The following is a 20,158-nucleotide window of genomic DNA, read 5'->3' as shown; positions in this document are numbered from 1 at the left end:
TTTTTTTTCTGATATAAGAAAAATAACATAAAATTTCTTTTTTCTGTTTTTTAATTATTATAGAAATTTTCAAATGTACGCATTTTTTATTTGCGTCATTATTAGCGACTGTTAGTGTACAAATTTTTTAAATAAACAAAACAAAACAAAAAACATTGAAATTGAAAATGAACATTTTTAAGTAAAAAAAGAAACAAAAATAATAAAACCATTTAATGTAGGTAGTGTTCTTTTTTAAAGTAATTTTTATTAGTCAAATTGATATAACAAAAAAACAAAAAAAAAAAGAAATTTAAATTAATTAGAAACAAAAAACAAAAATAAGTAAATCTAAAATTAAAATTAAAAAGGAAGGAGAGGGCGCCGCGGCCGTGATGGGTGAACGCGAAAGCAAAAGCGAAATCCAAAAACTTTTAATAAGTTTTTGATGTTCAAGCAACAAAAAACAAAACAAAAACATATTTTTGAGCTGAATTTTTGTATTTAAAAAAAAATAATAAAAACAATGTTTGTATTCTTCTTTAAAAAATACAGTTTTTAAATTAATAAAACATAAAAACAGAATACAAAATGCGTCTGGTGCTAATTATACGTTTTTAATCTATTTGTCGCTCTTATGACGCAATGCGAAAATATTAAAAATTTAAATAAAATATAAAAATAATATCCTTATAAAATAAATAAGCAAAATAAGGTTTTTTTTTAAATCAAATTCCTCAAAAATATAAAACAAAAGCAACCTTTTTTTTTGTATATGTACATATATATATATAAATAAATAAATAAATTGAATTAGACTTTCCAACAACCCAGCGCTTGATACATACATATATATAAACAAAAATTGAAATCAAACAGCTTGATGGCATCTTAAGTAAATTGGTATTTTAATTTTACATAAATTACAACATCTCTTTTTTGTTAAAAATATAATAAATAATTATAATAATACATAATAATAAAATCCCTGTCGTTAGCCTCTCCCGGTCTTAAGATACCTCTTCCTAAAATTTCCTTTGTTTAGCAAAATATTTAATAGTAAAATATTTTAATATTTTATACGATACATAAAATAAATATATATTATTAAAAACAAAACAAAAAAAAGCAGAAGCATGAAAAATGTAAACAATTCAATAATTTATATAAACTATTCATTTTATATATTTATAATTATTATTAGTCTCAAGAACGAGAACAACAAATTATGTGAAACATTCTTTGTTAATATTTTTATTATTAGTTTCTTTTTTTTTTCTTTCTTATTTTGTTTTTTTTAGTCGTTATTTATTTAAACAAAAGAAAAAAACAAAAAAACAAGTTACGAAATAGCTCGTAGGATATATAAAAATAAAAATTAAATGAATTCGTTTCGAGGAAAACCAAATCTTTTCCTCAATAGATATTCTGTTAAATAAACTTTTCAAAAAAGATCAATAAATAAAAAAATTAATTAAAAAACAAAACCAAAAAAAAAAAAACAAGTTTTTTTAACTATGAAAATGACATACTTAACAAAATTATATTAAAAAAAAAATATTAAAATTAAATGCAAAAAAAAAATAAAACTTTGTAACATTTACTTATACCAACCAAAAACCAAAATACAAAAAAAAAAAAAACAAAAAGAAGAATTGAAAAAATAATATCTTAAACTTAAATAAATTTTTTTCTGAAATAACTTTACAAGCAGTGGTTTTATTTTAGTGTTCAACTAGATTTAAGGAAATACTTACTTACTTCAGGTGGCGCTACAGTCCTGTGTGAACTAGGGCCACACCCAACAAACTTCTCCATCTAGCTCGGTCCCTAGCTCGATGTCTCCAGTTTCACGCTCCAAGTTGGGTGAGGTCACCTTCCACTTGTGCGCGCCACCTGATCCGCGGTCTTCCTCTACTGCGCTATTCTATGGGTGTGGATTCAAAGACTTTCCGAGCCGGAGCATTGGTTTCCATGCGCTCTACGTGAAACAGCCATCTTAGTCGTTGGACTTTTACCCTAAGCTAAGTCTATGTCGCTGTACAGCCCGTACAGCTGTCGTTCCATCTTCTCCTCTAGTCCCCTTCGATGCATATGGGACCTTAGATCACACGAAGAACTTTTCTCTCGAAAGGACCCAAGGTGCTTTCATCCACTTTTGTCATAGTCCATGCTTCTGCACCATATAGCAGGTAGGGATGATAAGGGTCTTATATAGCAACACTTTGGAGAGAGACGACTTTTTCACTCATTTGCTTTCTTAGCCAAAGGAAACAGTGGTTAGTAAGAGTTATTCTTCGTTTGATCTCAGCGCTGGTGTTGTTTTTTTTTGCGTTAATAGAGGAGCCTAGGTAGACGAAGTCCTTGACTACCCCAAAGTTATGTCTGTCGATGGTGACGTTTTGACCGAGACGTCGGTTTTGTAAGTCCTTTCTTGATGACAGCATGTACTTTGTTTTGCTCTCATTAGCAGTTAAACTTATTTTTGCCGCCTCTCCCTTAATACTCACAAAAGCCCCATTGACATCACGGTAAGTTCTTCCGATTATGTTAATGGCAACAGCATATGCTAACAATTGGACAAACTTTTGAAAGATAATGCCTCTAGTGTTGACGTGTGAGCTCTGCACTATTCTCTCAAGCACGATGTTAAAAAAAGCACATCACCTTGTCTAAAACCTTTTTTGACATCAAAAGGTTCTGTTAAGTTGTTTCCAACCTTTATGGAGCAGCGTGAATTCTCCATGGTCATCCTGCACAAACGGACGAGTTTGGCAGGGATGCCAAAACTAGACATGGCTCTATACAGCTCGTCCCTGTAGATGCTGTCATATGCGGCCTTGAAATCGATGAAAAGATGGTGGGTGTCGATTTGGTGTTCTTGGGTTTTTTTCCAGGATCTTCCGTAATGTGAATGTGGACTTTCCTGGTCTAAAACCACACTGATAAGGACCTATCAGGTTGTTGACGATGGGCTTTAGACGTTCACATATTACGATTGTATAGGCGATGTTAAGTAGACTGATTTCTCTATAGTTGGTGCAGTTAAGAGGGCCTCCTTTTTTCAGGATCGGGCAAACTATACTGAGGTTCCATTCATCGGGCATGCTTTCTTCCAACCATATCTTACAGATAAGTTGGTGCATGCTCCTAACCAAATTATCTCCAGCTGTCAGCATTCAAGCCATCCGCTCCAGTGGCTTTATTAGACTTCAACTTAGATATGGCAATCTTTACTTCGTCTAAGTCGGGAGGACGAGATTGTTGGCTTTCGTCGTCTATATTGAATGGATCATCGTGCCTGACAGCGGAATTCAGTTCTTCCTCGCCGTTATACAGTCTGCAGAAGTGGTCCTTCCATATCCTCAGCATTGACTGCTATGATGTTTCCACTTTCGTCTTTGCAGCCTTCGGTTTTAGGTTAATGTACCTGTGAATTTCGTTTCACCTGTTCATAAAACTTTCGAACTTTATTCCTGCTTTTAAACCTCTCAACATCTTCGACCGCACGCTTCTCATGCCCTCTCTTTTTCCTTCTGAGAAGTCGGCGTTACTCTTCTGCTCATAGAGCTCATGGGCAGCTCTCGTCCTTTTATGCAGGGCCGCTTTGCGTGCCTGTTGTTTGTCCTGCAGACATTCCTCATCAAACCAGGGGTTCCTTATTGGTGGCTGTTTGAAACCCAGCACATCAGAGGCGGCTTCTCTGATTGCATCTTGGCAATGTTGCCACTGGTTTTCGATACATTGTGTTGGCAGCAGAGGACTTCGAGAGTTTAGGTACTTGTAACTCGGTCGGAAAAGGATTTGACGATCTTTTGCGATTGTAGCCCTTCGACGTTGTACCTTCTCCCAGCATCTCCCTATTTTGCCTTGGGGCTGGAAACCCGAAGTGCTACCTTGGCTACAACGAGGTAGTGGTCCGAGTCGATGTTAGCTCCTCGGAAAGTTCGTACATCCATGATGCTGGAATCGTGTCTGGCGTCGATCGCAATATGGTCAATCTGGTTGACGGTAGATTGATCTGGCCGCATCCAAATAAGCGCTGTTGGTTTTCGTGGTAGCAGTCACCATAGTAAATATCGCTGTTTTTCATCCTCTTTTTGATGGCCCATCCCATCGTATGTCCTGGATGGCGGTGATATCTGCTTTATAGCGGTCTAGGGCCTCCGCTAATTATTCGGCCGCACGTGGTCTGTTAAGGGACCTAACATTCCACGTGCATATCCGAAGTTCGTTGTCCTTTATTCGTTTGCGTTGGTTGTCAACAGTAAATCCGTCCGTATCCGAGGCTTGTTGGTGCTTCGCAACTATGAAAGCTTTTACGTGGCCAGGAAGTCTTCCCGACGCACGGCACAACCCCCAACCTGGAGGGCCAGATCCTTAGTATAACTCCAAGGAAGGGGAGCCAGATAAACCGGTCCTTACAGGCCTGGGCTCCAAATATGTCGAAGAAGCCCTATAAGGTGTTCACTAAGTAGGCCAACCTTACTGGAACTGTAGACGCCACCGTTGATTCCATCTCGAGAATTCGTCCGCTGCCGCCTGAAAAAAGAGAGGTGCCTTAGCCAATCTCCAGTTGAGGTACTAGGCACCCGATGTTCACCACGGGGAGGTGAGAGTAGGAGTTGATAGACAGAGGTTGGTTTTGAGAAAAACCTGTGGACGCTTGTGTCCTCTTGAATGCACATGTCTACCATTTGAACATCTTTTTTAAGGAAATACACAGCTGTTAAAAACATTAAGGAAATCAACAAACTAACTAATTTTAGAAAATTATGGAAATTTTTTTTTTTTTTAAGACGTGCAATTTTGATTTGTGTTTCCAATATTAAAAAAACAAAATATTATTTGCACCAAATTTGTGCAATTCTTATATAAAACCGGAACTTCAAAATAATTAATTCATGATTTTCATCGATTGTACTCGACGCAGGATGTCATCCTAAGCAACACTTCAAAAGTTCTCCAAAGCCCCCCTATTGCGTTTTATAAAATGATATTAATAGGGGAGATGTAAATTACACAAACTAAAATATTGACTTTGATACAACTTAAACATTTGATATCTTTGTACATAAAATGTTTAATATAATCATTGAGTTCATTTTTTACGTTCACGATGCCGTTGAAAGTTTTATATACAAAAGTGAAATAAAAAAAACTTCAATAGCTAAAGTCGTCATAGCCACAAGGTGCCGCCCCAAAAGAACTTACGATGGTAATACTCTAGGTTTTATATACAAAGATAATGCATGATTTTAGGGTAATTTTTATTTGACCTCTATACGACACGGCATAAACTTAACAAGCTTTGTCCTTTAGTTGCGAGAAAGGCGTTCCATTATTTGTATATACATATTTTAATTCATAGTTGATGTTTATTATTGAAATCCAAGTTGACGAAAGATTTTTTTCTGATCTGCTCAAAAATCTTCTATCTGGGGACAGGGTACCACAGAGATTCTATGATCGCGAGTCCAAGCACTCGGTATATTTTAAGAGTGCTTGGGATCGTTAACTTGATAAAAATGGCACGTTGTCCTCAGAATCACGATTTGTTTCCTTGGTAATGGTTGTCATGAATTTGGAAGTTCGGTCCAACACTTAACCAAGATAAGCAACCCCTCACCATTATGCTACTGCCTCCGTGTTTTAACGTTTTTTTTCTTTACTTTCCTTGATGATACTCGTATCTAACATTTCTTCCGCAGTCAGCCCCAAAACGGTTTATTTTTGTTTCATTATTCCACAGAACGCGAAGAAACGTCGTTGTCCTTGCTAAGAAAAATGTAATTTCCTATTAGATATTATAGTACAACTTTGTACAGCAATTTTGTTTTGTTTGTGGTATACCTAAAAAGTTTTTAACTCAAAAATGTCTCGTAACTGTCAACAATCGTTACCGAGCTTTTGTAACTAACAATCAATTTAAAGATTTTTAATGGCCTAAGTCCAAATCACTTTTTTGAAGTCGAAAAAAAACATCACAATAGGTTTTTTCAAAGCGATGAACTTTTTTTCCAAATCTATAATCCCATCTTCAATATTAAGTTTAAAAACTTTCAATATTTCATACATTTTTAAAAAAATACTCAATCGTTTTTAGTTTTCTCCTAAAAAAAATGTATCATTTCTGCTTAAATGGTGTTCAACAAAAACGGATTTGTTTGTTTTAGTTACGAATCAATTTTCTAAACAAGGTTATTACATTGAGTTTTTGAAACATGATTGTGTTATTTTTTTGTTTAATTTGAGTCGATTGCTAAAATCGAATTTGAAAAAAAAAAAAATATTTACGTTTTTCTTCAAAGCCAAACTTACATTACTCTAACGGCTGAGTTTTTTTAAAATTAGTTTAAAAGTGCTTTCTAATATTAAGCTTATCACAAATTTGAATTAAATGTCAGTAAAACTAAATTATTTTTGATTAATACTGATGTTCTGACATCTACAAATTTGTTAAAAACTCAATACTCGAAAACTTTGTTTTTGTTTTTAAGGAACTCAAAAAACCGTATTTTTCCGAAACCATGGTAGTAACAATTTCCGGAACTAATTTAGATACTCAAAAGATTTAACTGTATCTAGAAGATAAACATCTTTGCAAATCATCATACAATTTGTCGTTTGTCAAAAACTTGACTTGATGGAGAAATTATGTATAAGGTCAAATTCAAATTGAGGACAATGAAACCATTTGGAAAGTAATAGTTTTATGTTTTGCATCAATCAAAAAATTAAATTTATTCACCAATTTAGGTTTGGAAACAACCTCCTTTAGTAAGCTTTATTGATGAAGCCAACTTATTTGCAAAGCAGTTCACCGAAAATTCCACCTTACCTTAGATAATGTCATAACTCCCCCAGTTCTTGAAAGCATAAATGATTCTATGGGACCAATGTTTTTTCGTACTCGAACTGTGGCAAGTGTTCTTAAAGATCTTAACATTCAAAGATCCGCTGGCCCAGATGGTATCCCCGCTATTATTCTGAAGAGGTGTTCTTCCACGCTAGCAAAACCACTGCGTAAGCTTTTCCATCTATCCTATTCTTCTGGGCTCGTTCCGAGTAGTTGGAAAACTGCATTTGTTCAGCCAATCCCAAAAAAAAGCGCATCTTCTCCCACAAATTACCGACCAATAGCACTAAAGTCCCTTCTGATTAATTATCAGCTTAAGAAATATCTTGAGGAACGGAAGCTTCTTAATGACCTGCAATACTGTTGATCTCATGGTTCATCTTACCGAAAAGTGAAACTGATCTTTACATCGTTTCGGAGAAAGTAAGATTATTGCACTTGATATTTCAAAGGCATTTGATAAAGTCTGGCATCTTGCTCCCTTATCGAAAATGCGTGCTTTCGGTATCGACGAATCCCTTCTTCGTTGGATTAGAAATTTTCTTTCGAACCGTTCAATTCAAGTTGTTTTGGACGGATTCAAGTCTGAAACTCATAAAATAAACGCTAGTGTGCCCCAGGGCTCCGTTTTGTCTCCGACCTTCTTCCTCATTTTTATTAATGATCTCCTGTCTGCTACTTCAAATCCAATACATTGTTTCGCTGACGATAGCACTCTTAGATTTTCATATTCGTTTCCAGACTCACAACCCTCCTCTTCGGATGTGGAACTGCAACGGCAAAATATGATAAGCTCATTAAATTCCGACCTACACAGCATTGTTCAATAGGGAATACAAAATCGTGTGGAATTTAATGCTTCGAAAACGCAATGCTGTCTTGCATCGTTAAAGCGAGATAAACCCTCTCTGCCACTATCTATGAGTGGCACTTGCATCAACAAAACGGAAAAGCTTGACATCCTCGGAATGTGCATCAACAACCAGCTTTTATGGAGCGATCACATACGTGATGTTGCCAAAAATGCCACAAGATGTCTATTTGTCTCTCCGTCTGATCTTGCAACAATCTGCAAAACCTATATCCGAACCTTGAATATAACTCTCATCTCTGGGCTGGTGCTCCAGTAAATTATTTAAGCCTCTTGAACAGTATTCAAAAAAGAACTTTTAAAATGATTGGTGACATTAACATCATCAACTCGTTTACATCACTCGAACATCGACGCAGGTTTCTTGCCTCACCCTTTTTTATCGTTATTTTAACGGACTATGTTCTAGTGAAATATCCAGTTGTATTCCTCCCCTTAAACAATTTAACCGTAATACCCGCGCTTCTAGGAATGCCCATCATTTTACCCTTGACCCCAACTTTGGCCGTACTATGAAGTGCAGAGATTCTTTTTTTAGCCGTACTACGCGAATGTGGAACCCCTTGCCACGCTCTATCTTTCCCTGTCATTGCAATGTTCAGAAATTTAAAACCAATGTACACCGACACCTCCTATCTAACCCTTTCCTCTTTTCCTAATGCTCACACTGTGTCTTTGGCATATTAAAGGTATAAAAACCTTTAAGTGTTTGCTAATTATAAAAAAAACCTCATCATATTCATTTTGTTTTGTTATATAACATACATAAATATTGGGATACCGACATAATGCCCAAGTGCAAAATCTCCACAAAAAAATCCCCACACTTTTCAAAATCCACAAAGTCGTTATCCCCAAGTACGAAACCTCCAAAAATAAAATCCCCAAGCACGTAATCCACAAACGAAATCCCCAAATCTAATTTTTTAAACTTAGATATACTCGAAGGGTTGGTGATAATTTTCCCCAAGATATCATCCCCAAAGGAAAATCCCCAAATTCATAATCCCCAAAATGAAATCCCCAGCAGCAAAATTCCCAAAGAGAGAATACAGAGGGCGAAAATCCCCAAATGAATATCCCCAAAACAATTACGTTTAAATAGTGAATCATATTGCAAGAAATGCAATCCAAAGATTTTGAAACAACCAAGTCATCCATTTCAATACTCGGCACTACAAAACAACACTCAGACAGCACTAAGCAAGCACACAATGATTCGCTATGAATACTAAAGTCCGACTGAGAAGTGCATGCCTTCATAGTGATGGATTTAGAGATTTCGTGGAGATTTATTTTGTTCATTTGTCTTACGTCTCTCTGGGAATATTATCAAAATACATTAAATTTGTTTGGGGATATTATCCCGTGGGGATTCTTTTTTTTTGGGATTCAATACGACACCCATATTCGAAATGTGGTGATTCTGTACTTAAGGATTTAGATTTTGGGAATTCTGGATTTGAGAATTTTGGTTTTGGGGATTTTGGTTTCGGAGACTTTAGATTTGGGGATTTTGTTTTATTGATTTTTGCTTTGGGGCATATTAACATAAATATTTTAGCTTTTCTTTAAGCTTAAGATAGTCAAATACCTTATAAAGATTTTTCGGAACTATTATGAAACACTATTGATATTTAAACCGAGTATTGAAAAGATAAGGATTATAAATTTGGAAAACCATCACGAATTTTACTGACAAAACTACTTTATGAACACCTGGGGTGATAGAGTGTTTCTGAAGTTAGATCGGAAATAAAGCTTTCAAAACGCAACGCCATTCAATTGCCATTTAAAAACCTTGACGTTTAGTGTCATCGACCTTATCACAGACATCGTACAAAAAATTACAAAAAAAGTTTACAGACTTAGGCGTAGATGAAATATTTCTAAATTCAAGACTAGTGGTATTCCAATTTTCACCAACTCCAAATTTTATAAGGAATATTTTTGTTCGGAAAGACATAAAAACAATGAGTAATTTCATATTGGTGGAGTCTCTGCTTCAAGAAAAGTTCGATTTTTGTTTGCAAGGATTTAACTTTCATGCATTGAAATAAACCAAAACTGCCAGTGATGCTCTAAGACGAAAAACCCAATTGATGACACACTTCCTATTAATTTTTTATGTATACTAACTTTTATTCTAGATTCAAAAAAGACCATCTATTTGGGAAGTTAGAGTTGTTGCAATTAAGATAGTACCACATGGTTCAGTCTCATCTTTAGAATCCGAATATAATAAATTTTTAACAATGAACAAAGTTCAATAATTTGCAAACCAAAGCAAAATAAAAACACAATGTTACCTTCTATCTTCAATTTTCCCGGTTTTATTTGTATGCTATTGAGTCATACTCCAATTCAAAAAGAAAACAAAGTATAATAAAATCGACTTGAGATCGATTAACAAACAAAACGATATTAGACTCGTAAAAACAACAAAACCTTATCAACTTTATGATTTCATTCCAAATTAATTCACACGACCTTAGCACGTTATTGTTGTTGATGCTAAGAACGCGGCAGGAAGTCGTTTCAATATAAATTCTAAAATTGTTTAATTTCGATTGAAACAAAAACGAGTAAGAAAAAATGGATACAACTCGAAAATCTTGAACTCAGAGGAATTTCGAAAACATTTTTAAAAACAGTTCATAAAAAGAAGAAATACTAAACAATACTGTAAGAATTCTTAACCACTTATGATTTTAAACTTAACTGAAATGTAATTTTAATCTAATCCCACCGGTTACTTATTTTAGTGCACATGCGAACTGTTGGAGTACTCCTTATGTTATTTTATTTATTCCTTATAACTTTATGCGTCTATCATATTTTTAAAAACCTCCTTATATTGATCAAATTCAGATCTGGTAGTATAGAAGGACCAAACAGTTCAGCGGCAAGTGTAATAAACACTCTATCATCAAGCGAATCAAATTCGGTGGGGACATGGAAATTAATAAAAGGAAAAGTCTCACAAGCTATGGAAGACATAAAATCATCCAAAAGCACTAATCAACTTCTAGGAAAAGGTAAGTGCTTTTTATTTTCGTATTCACTCTCAGGGTCTAATATTTTTGATCTTCTTTTAGTTGACGATCCAGATTCAGATCAAGAAAATGCCACAATCAACAGTTCCATAAGTGATGAACTATCATTGGAAGCTTTTAAGTGTGATTCAGATTCTGATATCGAACCGGATATTCTACTCGAAGGTGATGTTGAACGATCTCGTATACATCGTTCCATCGCTCACATAAAATCCAAAGTTAAATCTCGAACCCAAGCAGCTCCCATTCCCGGAAATAAGACTTCACTAACAATAAACAGCAGTAATAGTGGCAGTGCTAGCAGCGTCGGTAGTATCAAAAAAGATCCCAGTCCCAGTCGTGGAACTACTCCGGCACCGTCTGCCGGTCAATCCCTTCGAAGTACATTCTTAAGAAAACGAAAGAAGCCTGTAGTTGAGGGTGCCGAAGCAGCAGTAGCTGCAACTGCCACACCATCAGCCCCAACACCCATTGTTGAAAAAAAGGGTATCATTGCAGGCAAGAAAGATGTTGAAATTGAATCTGGGGTAGAAATGTTAGAGGATATGGTTCCTCCAGTTGTTCCATCAGGCTCTTCCACCAAGCCAACTACTACAGCTGACACAGACAAATCGGATGAGAAACCCTCCTCCAGTGAACTTTCAAGCGATAGCGTTGCCAAGTCTGGAGAACGTAAAATGAGTGCTACATCAATATCTCCTGATGGAACAGAGGGTGCAGAAAAGCTTTTAGATGAAAACCGCTCGTCAGCATTAGATGTGACGAAGTCAGAGCCCCACCTAAATGTTATTTACGTTTGCTTCAAAAGCATTCCATTTTTGTCGTTTTTAACACTTCTAATTGTTCTTTGCATTCCATCGATTCCTGACTTTGCTCGTGGTGTCTTTTCGTGTCTCTTAGTAATTGTAATATTTAGTTCAGTTTTTGACTACGCTCAGCAACTTATTGTATCCCGTGTCTGTGTACACGGACCGGAAAAGACTAAATTTGAAATTCCTGACTTCAAGAAAATGCCAATATGTGAAATTCCTGCCGTGGAAGAGCACAAGACTGTCAAAACCTACACCGGATGGATGAATGAGATTCATAGCTATGATCCGGGTAATTATCATGTCTCCATGACTAAATCGGTTTATGTTAAGCTTGATGGTAAGTTTGAACACAAATCAAATCAAGAAATACAACCTAACTTTTCCCTTGGATTTATAAAGGATCCATGCTAAGAATTTCAAATACAACAGCACACGTTTCAAAGCGGCAAATGTGGAATGAGCCGCCTATTGATAGAAAGACCATAACATTTACCCGCCATCGAACTTTTAATTTGCTCGGATGTCGTATTGAAATGTTGCCAAGAGGCTTAGCAAGAAAGAGGTAAGTTTAAGGAGTGACCTGTGATACCTTAAAAAATATTATATTAAATAAGTTCTTGTCTTTTGTAAAGATATTTCAGTCGTAAATATCCAATGCAGCTGATAATAAAGAACACCGATGGTCAATCTTCGGAAGAGACATTTACTTTTGTAAATAACAAAGAAGAAAAGCCTCTCAAACGCCCTTCAAGCAGCAAGAGTTTGGATGAGAAACTCTTGGATAGTAAATCAAATAAAAATACTGATAGCAAGGATAGTTCTTTGGCACCTTCTGGAATGGTGCATCAAAATTCTATTGAATCAATTGATGACCGTTCAGAGCGCAACGGTCAAACCGAACCAGAAAGTGATTTGGACTTTGCAGCTACAGTTCTTAATGCTGATGTAAGTTTCTTTTTCTGCTATCTACTTATGGAGTGTGTTAATTTTTGTTTGTTGTACTTATAGTTGCAGGGCTTGCAAGAGAATGTCCCAGATGTCGAATTAACTGAGGTCACAGTGCCTTGCGGTGATGAAACACGGATTTTACTCTTTGCTCGAGGAGATCGTGAAAAAGAAGATTGGTAACTTGACCTATGCAAAAGTTCTAAGGTCTTTTAATTAATACCATTCTTATATTTAATGTTTTTAGGTATAGACGTTTTGTAGCTGCTAGCGTTGGTGACATAAATGATCAAGACCTTCATTTACCCAATGTCGTTATGGTCTCTGAATCTGATATAAAAGCTGCAGCTAAAGCAGCATCTCAATTACCAGAGACTGCTAAGGTAATGTTTATTTTTAATAAATCAGCCTTATTGAGGTTGTCGTTTGAACAAAACGATTGAAAAACGACAAGGCCTTAGAAGCGAAAGTTTGTTGAAGTTCATTCTAGTCTTCACTCTTCCCCCAATCATTTTTAAAATGTCAACTTTCGCCTCCAGCGTCTTCTGCTCTTCCAGTCAGTTAGTAAAAACGACAATATTTTAACTAAATTTAAATAATTTTTAAATCTTGACTTATATTCCTAATTTTTAAATGTCTAGAACAAAGAAGACCCATCAGTTGCAGACGAAACAAATGCTTGCGAAAATTTTATAAAAGCTGAGAAGCTCAATAATTCAGATAAGCCAAAAAAACGAAATTCCGCTCCTACAGATAAAGCCGAATCAACTGATGCTGAATCTACAGATTGGGAAAAAATTCCCAATGAATCTCCAGGCTCTTGTGGTGATGAGACTTATGAAGGTTTACTTATTAGCACATGTGCAGCTCGAAATCCCATTGAATATATTAGATTTATGGCTCGTTATCAGGTAATTTGTTTATTTTAATGAAGTTTAAACGTTTTGTTTGTTTTATTCTTATTTATTCTTTTGTTTTAATTATTCTTTTGTTGACAATTTGTTTCATTTTGTAGAACGCTTGTAATCAAACACGCATTCCAATTTTTAAAGCTCCAAATTTGAAGAAACAAAAAACACCAATAAAAGTATGTTTTATGATTTATTTATTTCATAATTTATTTTAAGTTCTTATGTAAAAACAATTATTTAAATTGTAGTCTTTGTAATTTACTTTAACTTATGATTTTTAATCATCTGAAAATATTTTGAACTAGTTGAAGATAATTGCTTCTAAGAAGAGAAACTGGAAACTGCAGGAACTGAAAATCAAGATCAGTTCCTGTATTGTTTCGTTTCTTGGTTGAACACAATTTCGTAGCTTAAACGTAGTCAAATCTTATTTTAATATTGACTCTTGATTTTTTCATAGAATCGTCGTGAGAAACGCCAAGAAGATGAACTATGGAAAGGAATTGATCAATCTTTGTTCCTGGGTCCATGCGGTAGTGTTGTATGGGCCAATGTCCTTGTTGGACGTGTTCTCTTCAGTTGCTTAAATGACCCGATTCTCTTAAGTAAAATTCAAGACTTTCTACAAAAGAAATTAAGTTCCATCAAAGTAAGTTTTAAAAATAAAACACTTACATGATTGGTCCTATATTTTGATGTTGATATTTTTGTCTAGTTACCTGGTTTTATGGAAGATGTATCTATTACTCAAATTTTTCTGGGCGATACACCACCATTGATACATCGTGTTTCCCAACCAGTGATTGATGAACGTGGAACATGGATCGATGCAGACCTAACATACGAAGGCCTTATGCACATGACAATAACAACCAAATTAAATTTGTTACGTTTGAAGCGACAACATACAAAAGTTGTTGTTTCAGACCCGATGGGATCTTCACCGATAAATGGAATTCCATCGATGGGCAGTTCACCACCTCCAACACTTTCCGAAACCGATCTAGCTGTGAGCAATACTGATCAGCTTATCGATGAAGTTTTAACCAATTGTGCTATCTATGACAGTGATGCTGAGAGTAGTGGTGCTTCAAGTTCTGAAACTGGCAGTCCTACTGTTGGATCTTTAGAAAATGCTTCTTCAGAGTATTAATGGCTTAGACTTAGTTTAACATAATCGTTCTGACGTTTTATTTTTGTTTCTTATTTTCAGTACTCAATTTTTCAATTCTTCACCGGGCAATGCAAAGCGTTTATTCAAAATTGTCGATCGTATTGCTGCTTCCAATCTCTTCCAGTATGCCACAGAATTGTCATACGTCCAAAAAGCTATGGAAAACATGAGCACAAACATTACCTTACGTGTGGATTTGAAGGGTCTAGTTGGCAGAGTTACAATAAACATTCCACCGCCTCCATCAGACCGGATCTGGATGTCGTAAGTTTTCTTCAAAGAACTAATTTCCCTAGAATCTTTCTAAAACCCGAAACTGTGTTATATTTTTGTGCAGATTCCGTGGACCACCGAGGTTATGGATATCTGCTACCCCAACAGTCGGCGATCACACCTTCGATTGGAGTGTCATAACAAAAGTAATTGAAAGCAAACTTTGCGATGAAGTTAACAAATATCTAGTTTATCCAAATATGATTGATGTAATTGTTCCATTCCTTGGCCAATCTACATATAAGGAATAATGAGTTTTTATTATTACAAAAATCATTCTAAAATTATGTATCTAAATCGATAGTTTTCCAGTGTGTGATACATTTGAATCGATTAGAACCTTCCTGATAATGATGATGAAATAATTTTTTAAAAATACATATGATCTCTTTCAATCCTATTCCTTAAACTTAATAATAATAATTGTATCTCTATTTATCTACAATTTCAAGAAAAAGAAACTTTCCATTCGATTTATCACTTAAAACTGTGATTTTAAACAAAACGTATCTTCGCGTTCTCTCTATTTACCTCTTCTATCTCTAATCTATCTTTCTGCTCATATAAATAGTTTTTAATTTGTTTAACAATCAAAGCAACATTACTCTTTTTTTTTTCTTTGTACTTCTTAACTCGGTTGTGTTTGTTTTTTAAATAATTTTAAAATGTGATTACGTTGTTTTTTATTTTGTTTCTCTAGTTATCAGAAATATCAGTTCAAATCGTTTTAGTTTAAGACACATCTAAGTTAGTTTTTAAGGTCACCTTGGTTTTGTTTAAAAAATAAAAGAAAATTGTAAAATTTCTAATTTATCCAAAAGTTTATAGAAAAAAAGGAAAAGAAAAAAAACATAAAAACTACGAACAAAAGAAAAAATGTAGAATTTCAAGAAGATATATGTAAGCACTATTGTGTTAACAAACAAAAAACAAAAAGAACAAAAAATATAGTTATGATTTATTTTTTTACTAAACTTGCACGAGGTATATACACGAACTTATTATTTAAAATGTCTTTTTTATACACAAGAATATAATATATTTTATTTGTTTTCGTTATTTTTTTTTATTATTAAATAATTTAATTAACTGTAAAGAATATTCATGTTTTGTAGTATTTTATTTTGTTTCATTTAATAAAAAATAGATTTAGTTTTTAAGATATAAAAATAGATTTGAATAAATAAAAATTATCAAAAAAAAATAATATTTCGTTAGGTATAACGGTGCTTTGAATGAGGGTTTATATAAAAATCGAAAACTAATTGAATGATTTAAATAAAGTAAATGCCTATTTATTTTCAATACCAATTTTGGGAGTTTCATTTTTTGATAAGACAGTTTCTATCTGATATTTTCATCTTAAAGTCCCGCAACCCAAGGAACTCGTTTCCTCACGGTGTGCATCCAACTAGATTTTTTTATGGCGTATTTCGTGAAGTATATGTTCTGTTTTTACTTTTTTGTTACTCTTGGTCTTCCAAAGTACTGTTTCGCTATTACATCGTTGGGTTTCCTCAAAGTGTAACCAATTAATCGGCATTTATCCTTTTTTATCCCCCCGACGCGACGAAGTCAAAGTACTCTTGATTTACCACAAACTTAATATTGGAATGGAATTATCGCTAATTAGTGCGTAAGGAGATTTAACAGGACTCCACATTTTAAACAAGTTATAGAAAATGAGCTTTCTTCTTCTATTTTTAACATTCGGATTCGTCTAAAATCATTTACTGGTACGGCACTTCCAAGGTAATTGATCTGTTCGAACGTCTTTATCTGACTTATTTTAAAAGCCTATTTTTTCATATCTGCGGAGTTATTAATACGTTTAAGCATCTTTCCTTATAATAATGTATAATTCGGTGGTGCCATAGTGTCAAAAAAATGTGTTTAAGTTCGAAAGAAACATTTTGAAAAAGAATAAAAACTAACGTCTAATGATCTACCAAGAAATACAGTGATGCCATTAATATTCGTTTTTTTGTGTCTTTCCAAAAAGCATTTTACTTTTCACTTTAAAAAAGTTAAAACCCAGTTTGTCTTTAAAATATTTTGTATTTAATAATTTCAATATATACCTATGCGTTTTTAATTGAAATAGCAAATTAACAAAATAAAATAAACAAGGAATACGACAACTCAAAAAATAACACTTCATTAATATTCGTTTTTTTTACATACTTATATTAACTTTTTAATTAATCTTTCTTACCATTGATTTTAATATTTTGTTGGATACCCTTGATTGGATAAAACTGCGTCCAGTCACTTGGGAATATTTTTTATAATTGTTTTAAGGTATTTAATGTCTATTTTGATTGATTCTTCTTTAGTGCACTTTTTGAAGAGACAGGGTTTTCGCGAACTCATCGGTCCAATTCATCCCACAAATTCTCGAATGGGTAAAGGTCTGGAAATTGTAGAAGTTTTTGATTAACTTTTGGAGAATTATACAGAAGCTTTTCCCTTACATGCGCCTTGTTCTTTGGGTCGTTGTCCTGGTAAAATTTAAATTTCCTTAAAATGCCCACTTTCTCAGCACTTTGCCTTCAATTTTCTTCCTTTTTCCTGGTAAAATTTAAAACTCTTTAAAATGCCCATTTTATCAGCACTTTGCCTTAAATTTTCTTTTAGAATCCCCAAATAGTATTAATTTTTCAATATACCGTCGATGAGAACTAAATTTCCCATGCCTCTATCCGAAATGCACTCCCAATCCATGATGTGCCCGCCTCCATGCTTCACTGTTTGTTTTGTGTTCCTGCTTTTAAGCTCTTCATTTGGCTTGCGCCACACCATAACTCTTCCATCCGATCCATTCTTACTCTCGTCAACAAATATTACATCATCCCACCAAGTTGCATCCATATTTTTGTGTTTCCTCGCAAATTTGTCCGAATTTGCCTGTTGCGCATATTGATAAATGGGTTTTTTCGGGCAACACTACCATTGTCTTTATGGTTCAGCGTACCGTTGATGCAGATATTTTTTTTTTTTTAATTCTATCAACACTTCTTGCACACTTTTGGTGCACTTAAACCAAGATTTGCTTTAATTTTTCTTACTATAAGCCGTTCTTCTTTAATTGTTAACTTTTTTGGTTGAACCATCTGCTTCTTTGGTTCAATCCTTCCTTCTCTTTTATACCTCTGCACAATATCACCGAAAGTGTTTGGCTTCATGTCTAAAAAATCAGCAATTTTGTTTGTATGTTTCACCTTTATTATTGTGAAAAATAACAAGGTTTCTTTTTTCAAGGCTTGCATTTTTTCCTTTGCGCCCTATGTTTAACCTTTTAAATAAAACCAAACGATCTTACACTAAATCGTTTTAAAAATGTATGCAAACGTCTAGTCAACATTTTACTCTTGAATAGAGAAACTGTTAATCGGAGCAAATGTCAAACTCAGCAAAGAAAACAAAAAACCGAATATTAATGAAGCGGTTACATGTGTCCTTTTTGCGTTGTTTATCGTATATCTCAATGCAGGTGATAGCAAACATTTTTTATTAAAATATTTAGGGAATAATATACTTATTTATAAAATAACCAAATAATAAACCTAAATTCAACTTTTACTACGAAAAAAAACATCAAAAGTATGTTTAAGAATAAAAACCGAATATTAATGACACTCACTGTATGTCTTAAGTCTACGTTTTCCTCTGGACTTCATTTTGGTTTTTCTTTTAACTACTTTAAACTAATTTTTTTAAGCTTCCAAATTAATATTTTTAAAATCAGTTACTTGGCTTGTTTTGAAGAACCGGCGGCGTGTGTTGGCCTCGGACCCTCGGTGGTGAACTCTTTGAGATCATTTAGCTGAGCAGTTGCGGATGCTCTTTTCTTTCCACGCAGAGTTTTTTCTCTTTTCATGATACTCATCTCTAGCTGCAGTTCGTCCCCTTTGCGTTCGTATTTTTTCCATCTCTTGCTTCATTACCGCACATACAACGTATTCTTGGTGACTGACTTAACTTGTTAAACTATATCGCCTTTCTGGTTCCACTGGTTGTTGATGCTTGTGGATGGGAGAACTTCCCGGTCTTTATTGCTCATTGTAGTCTCTAGCAGTATTGAATTTCTTCATTCCGGCTCAGAATTTTATCAGAACAAGAAAGTGGTCAAAGTCCTAGTATGCACGTTAGAAGGTTCGCACATTTAAGATGTTAGATGCGTGTCTTGCGCCAATTAGCACCTTGTCGAATTACTCTGGATAACTTGACCTTTTAGAGATCGCAAGGTTGCTGTGGGTTTCATTCCTCTGGGAATGACCGTTTTATGAGCTGCAGAAAAATGTATTAGTCAGAAGTCGTTAAAATTTGTCGTTTCGTGCAGGCTGTGATTTCCAAATAATGCACCAAAGATAATTTCCTTCCCGAATTTAACAATGAAGTCACCGACCGCGACTTTGACGTGATACACTGGACAGTCTCTGTTCAGGAAATCGTAAAACTTCTCCATGTAAGAGTCCTACTCTCATCGATAGGGGATGGATAATCGGCTAAAAATGCATGTCTTTCGAACTTAGCCGATTTCCTAATAATCTAATCCTGGATAAATACTATGTTAAGAGAGATTCGAGTTTTTCAGTACCACCTAGTGTATAGAGGGTGTTTATATTCCAGGTGCTTGCTCGAAGATCACGGTCAATTGTACTTTCGGGTTTAATTGACATTTTAAGGGGCCGGTTATAGCTATCAGTAAAAATTTAGTTTTTAGCTTTTAAACATGTTACAGATTTATTTCTGTAATGCAATAAGATGAATCCTATATTCATGATGAAATTTCATTTTACTGATCAGCTGGCTGCCAAAAGCCAAAAAAAAACCATTTCGTTTTACTATTGGTGTTCCAATTTTGATAACATCATTAAAACATCATTAAAAATTTTACTGATGTAAGCAACAGTAAACAAATTGTCTAAGGCGCGAAGCTCGATGTTATGATAAAACAACATTTAATGACTTAAATTTACTGATAGCTATAAACGCTCATCAATAAAACATTTCATATTCCTCCTACCGGCCCCTAAGAGGGTAGTTTTTTAGGTTTCTCGCATCTCTAGCCCGAAACACTAACTTTCAATCCGTTGGGCTATGGGTTTTGTCGATGCTATTATTTCCTTGCTCTTACAAATTAAGCAAGTCATGAAATAAAGTCGAGACGAATATTCGGCGGTTACCAACGTGGTAATGTAAGCACTTCATGTGTTAGAAAAGGTACACCTCAAAAAAGTGTAAAATTAAAACACAAATCATTTAAACGTATAAA

The 20,158-nt window shown here is 34.5% G+C and overlaps 1 protein-coding gene across 5 annotated transcripts in view; it reads left to right on the top strand.

Annotated features, from left to right (window-relative positions):
- Positions 1 to 16,191, top strand: part of LOC129946552 (uncharacterized) — a 46,923-nt gene extending 30,732 nt beyond the window's left edge. For 4 of the 5 annotated variants that reach the window (XM_056056782.1, XM_056056784.1, XM_056056786.1 and 1 more), the window contains 12 exons: positions 10,581 to 10,747; positions 10,808 to 11,914; positions 11,977 to 12,139; positions 12,210 to 12,522; positions 12,586 to 12,701; positions 12,770 to 12,905; positions 13,164 to 13,433; positions 13,538 to 13,609; positions 13,894 to 14,082; positions 14,149 to 14,579; positions 14,647 to 14,871; positions 14,945 to 16,191. In XM_056056782.1, the coding sequence (XP_055912757.1) occupies positions 10,581 to 10,747; positions 10,808 to 11,914; positions 11,977 to 12,139; positions 12,210 to 12,522; positions 12,586 to 12,701; positions 12,770 to 12,905; positions 13,164 to 13,433; positions 13,538 to 13,609; positions 13,894 to 14,082; positions 14,149 to 14,579; positions 14,647 to 14,871; positions 14,945 to 15,131 (3,376 nt within the window). In that variant the 3' untranslated portion in view covers positions 15,132 to 16,191. The remainder of the gene's footprint in view (positions 1 to 10,580; positions 10,748 to 10,807; positions 11,915 to 11,976; positions 12,140 to 12,209; positions 12,523 to 12,585; positions 12,702 to 12,769; positions 12,906 to 13,163; positions 13,434 to 13,537; positions 13,610 to 13,893; positions 14,083 to 14,148; positions 14,580 to 14,646; positions 14,872 to 14,944) is intronic. The other variant, XM_056056785.1, reaches the window with a different exon arrangement.
- The last annotated feature ends 3,967 nt before the right edge of the window (positions 16,192 to 20,158 follow it).

Source organism: Eupeodes corollae, chromosome 2 (genome assembly GCF_945859685.1).
Source record: "Eupeodes corollae chromosome 2, idEupCoro1.1, whole genome shotgun sequence".
Classification (NCBI taxonomy): Eukaryota; Metazoa; Arthropoda; class Insecta; order Diptera; family Syrphidae; genus Eupeodes; species Eupeodes corollae.
Note: the sequence above shows the minus strand (reverse complement) of the source record. Positions and strands in the feature narration are given on the sequence as shown.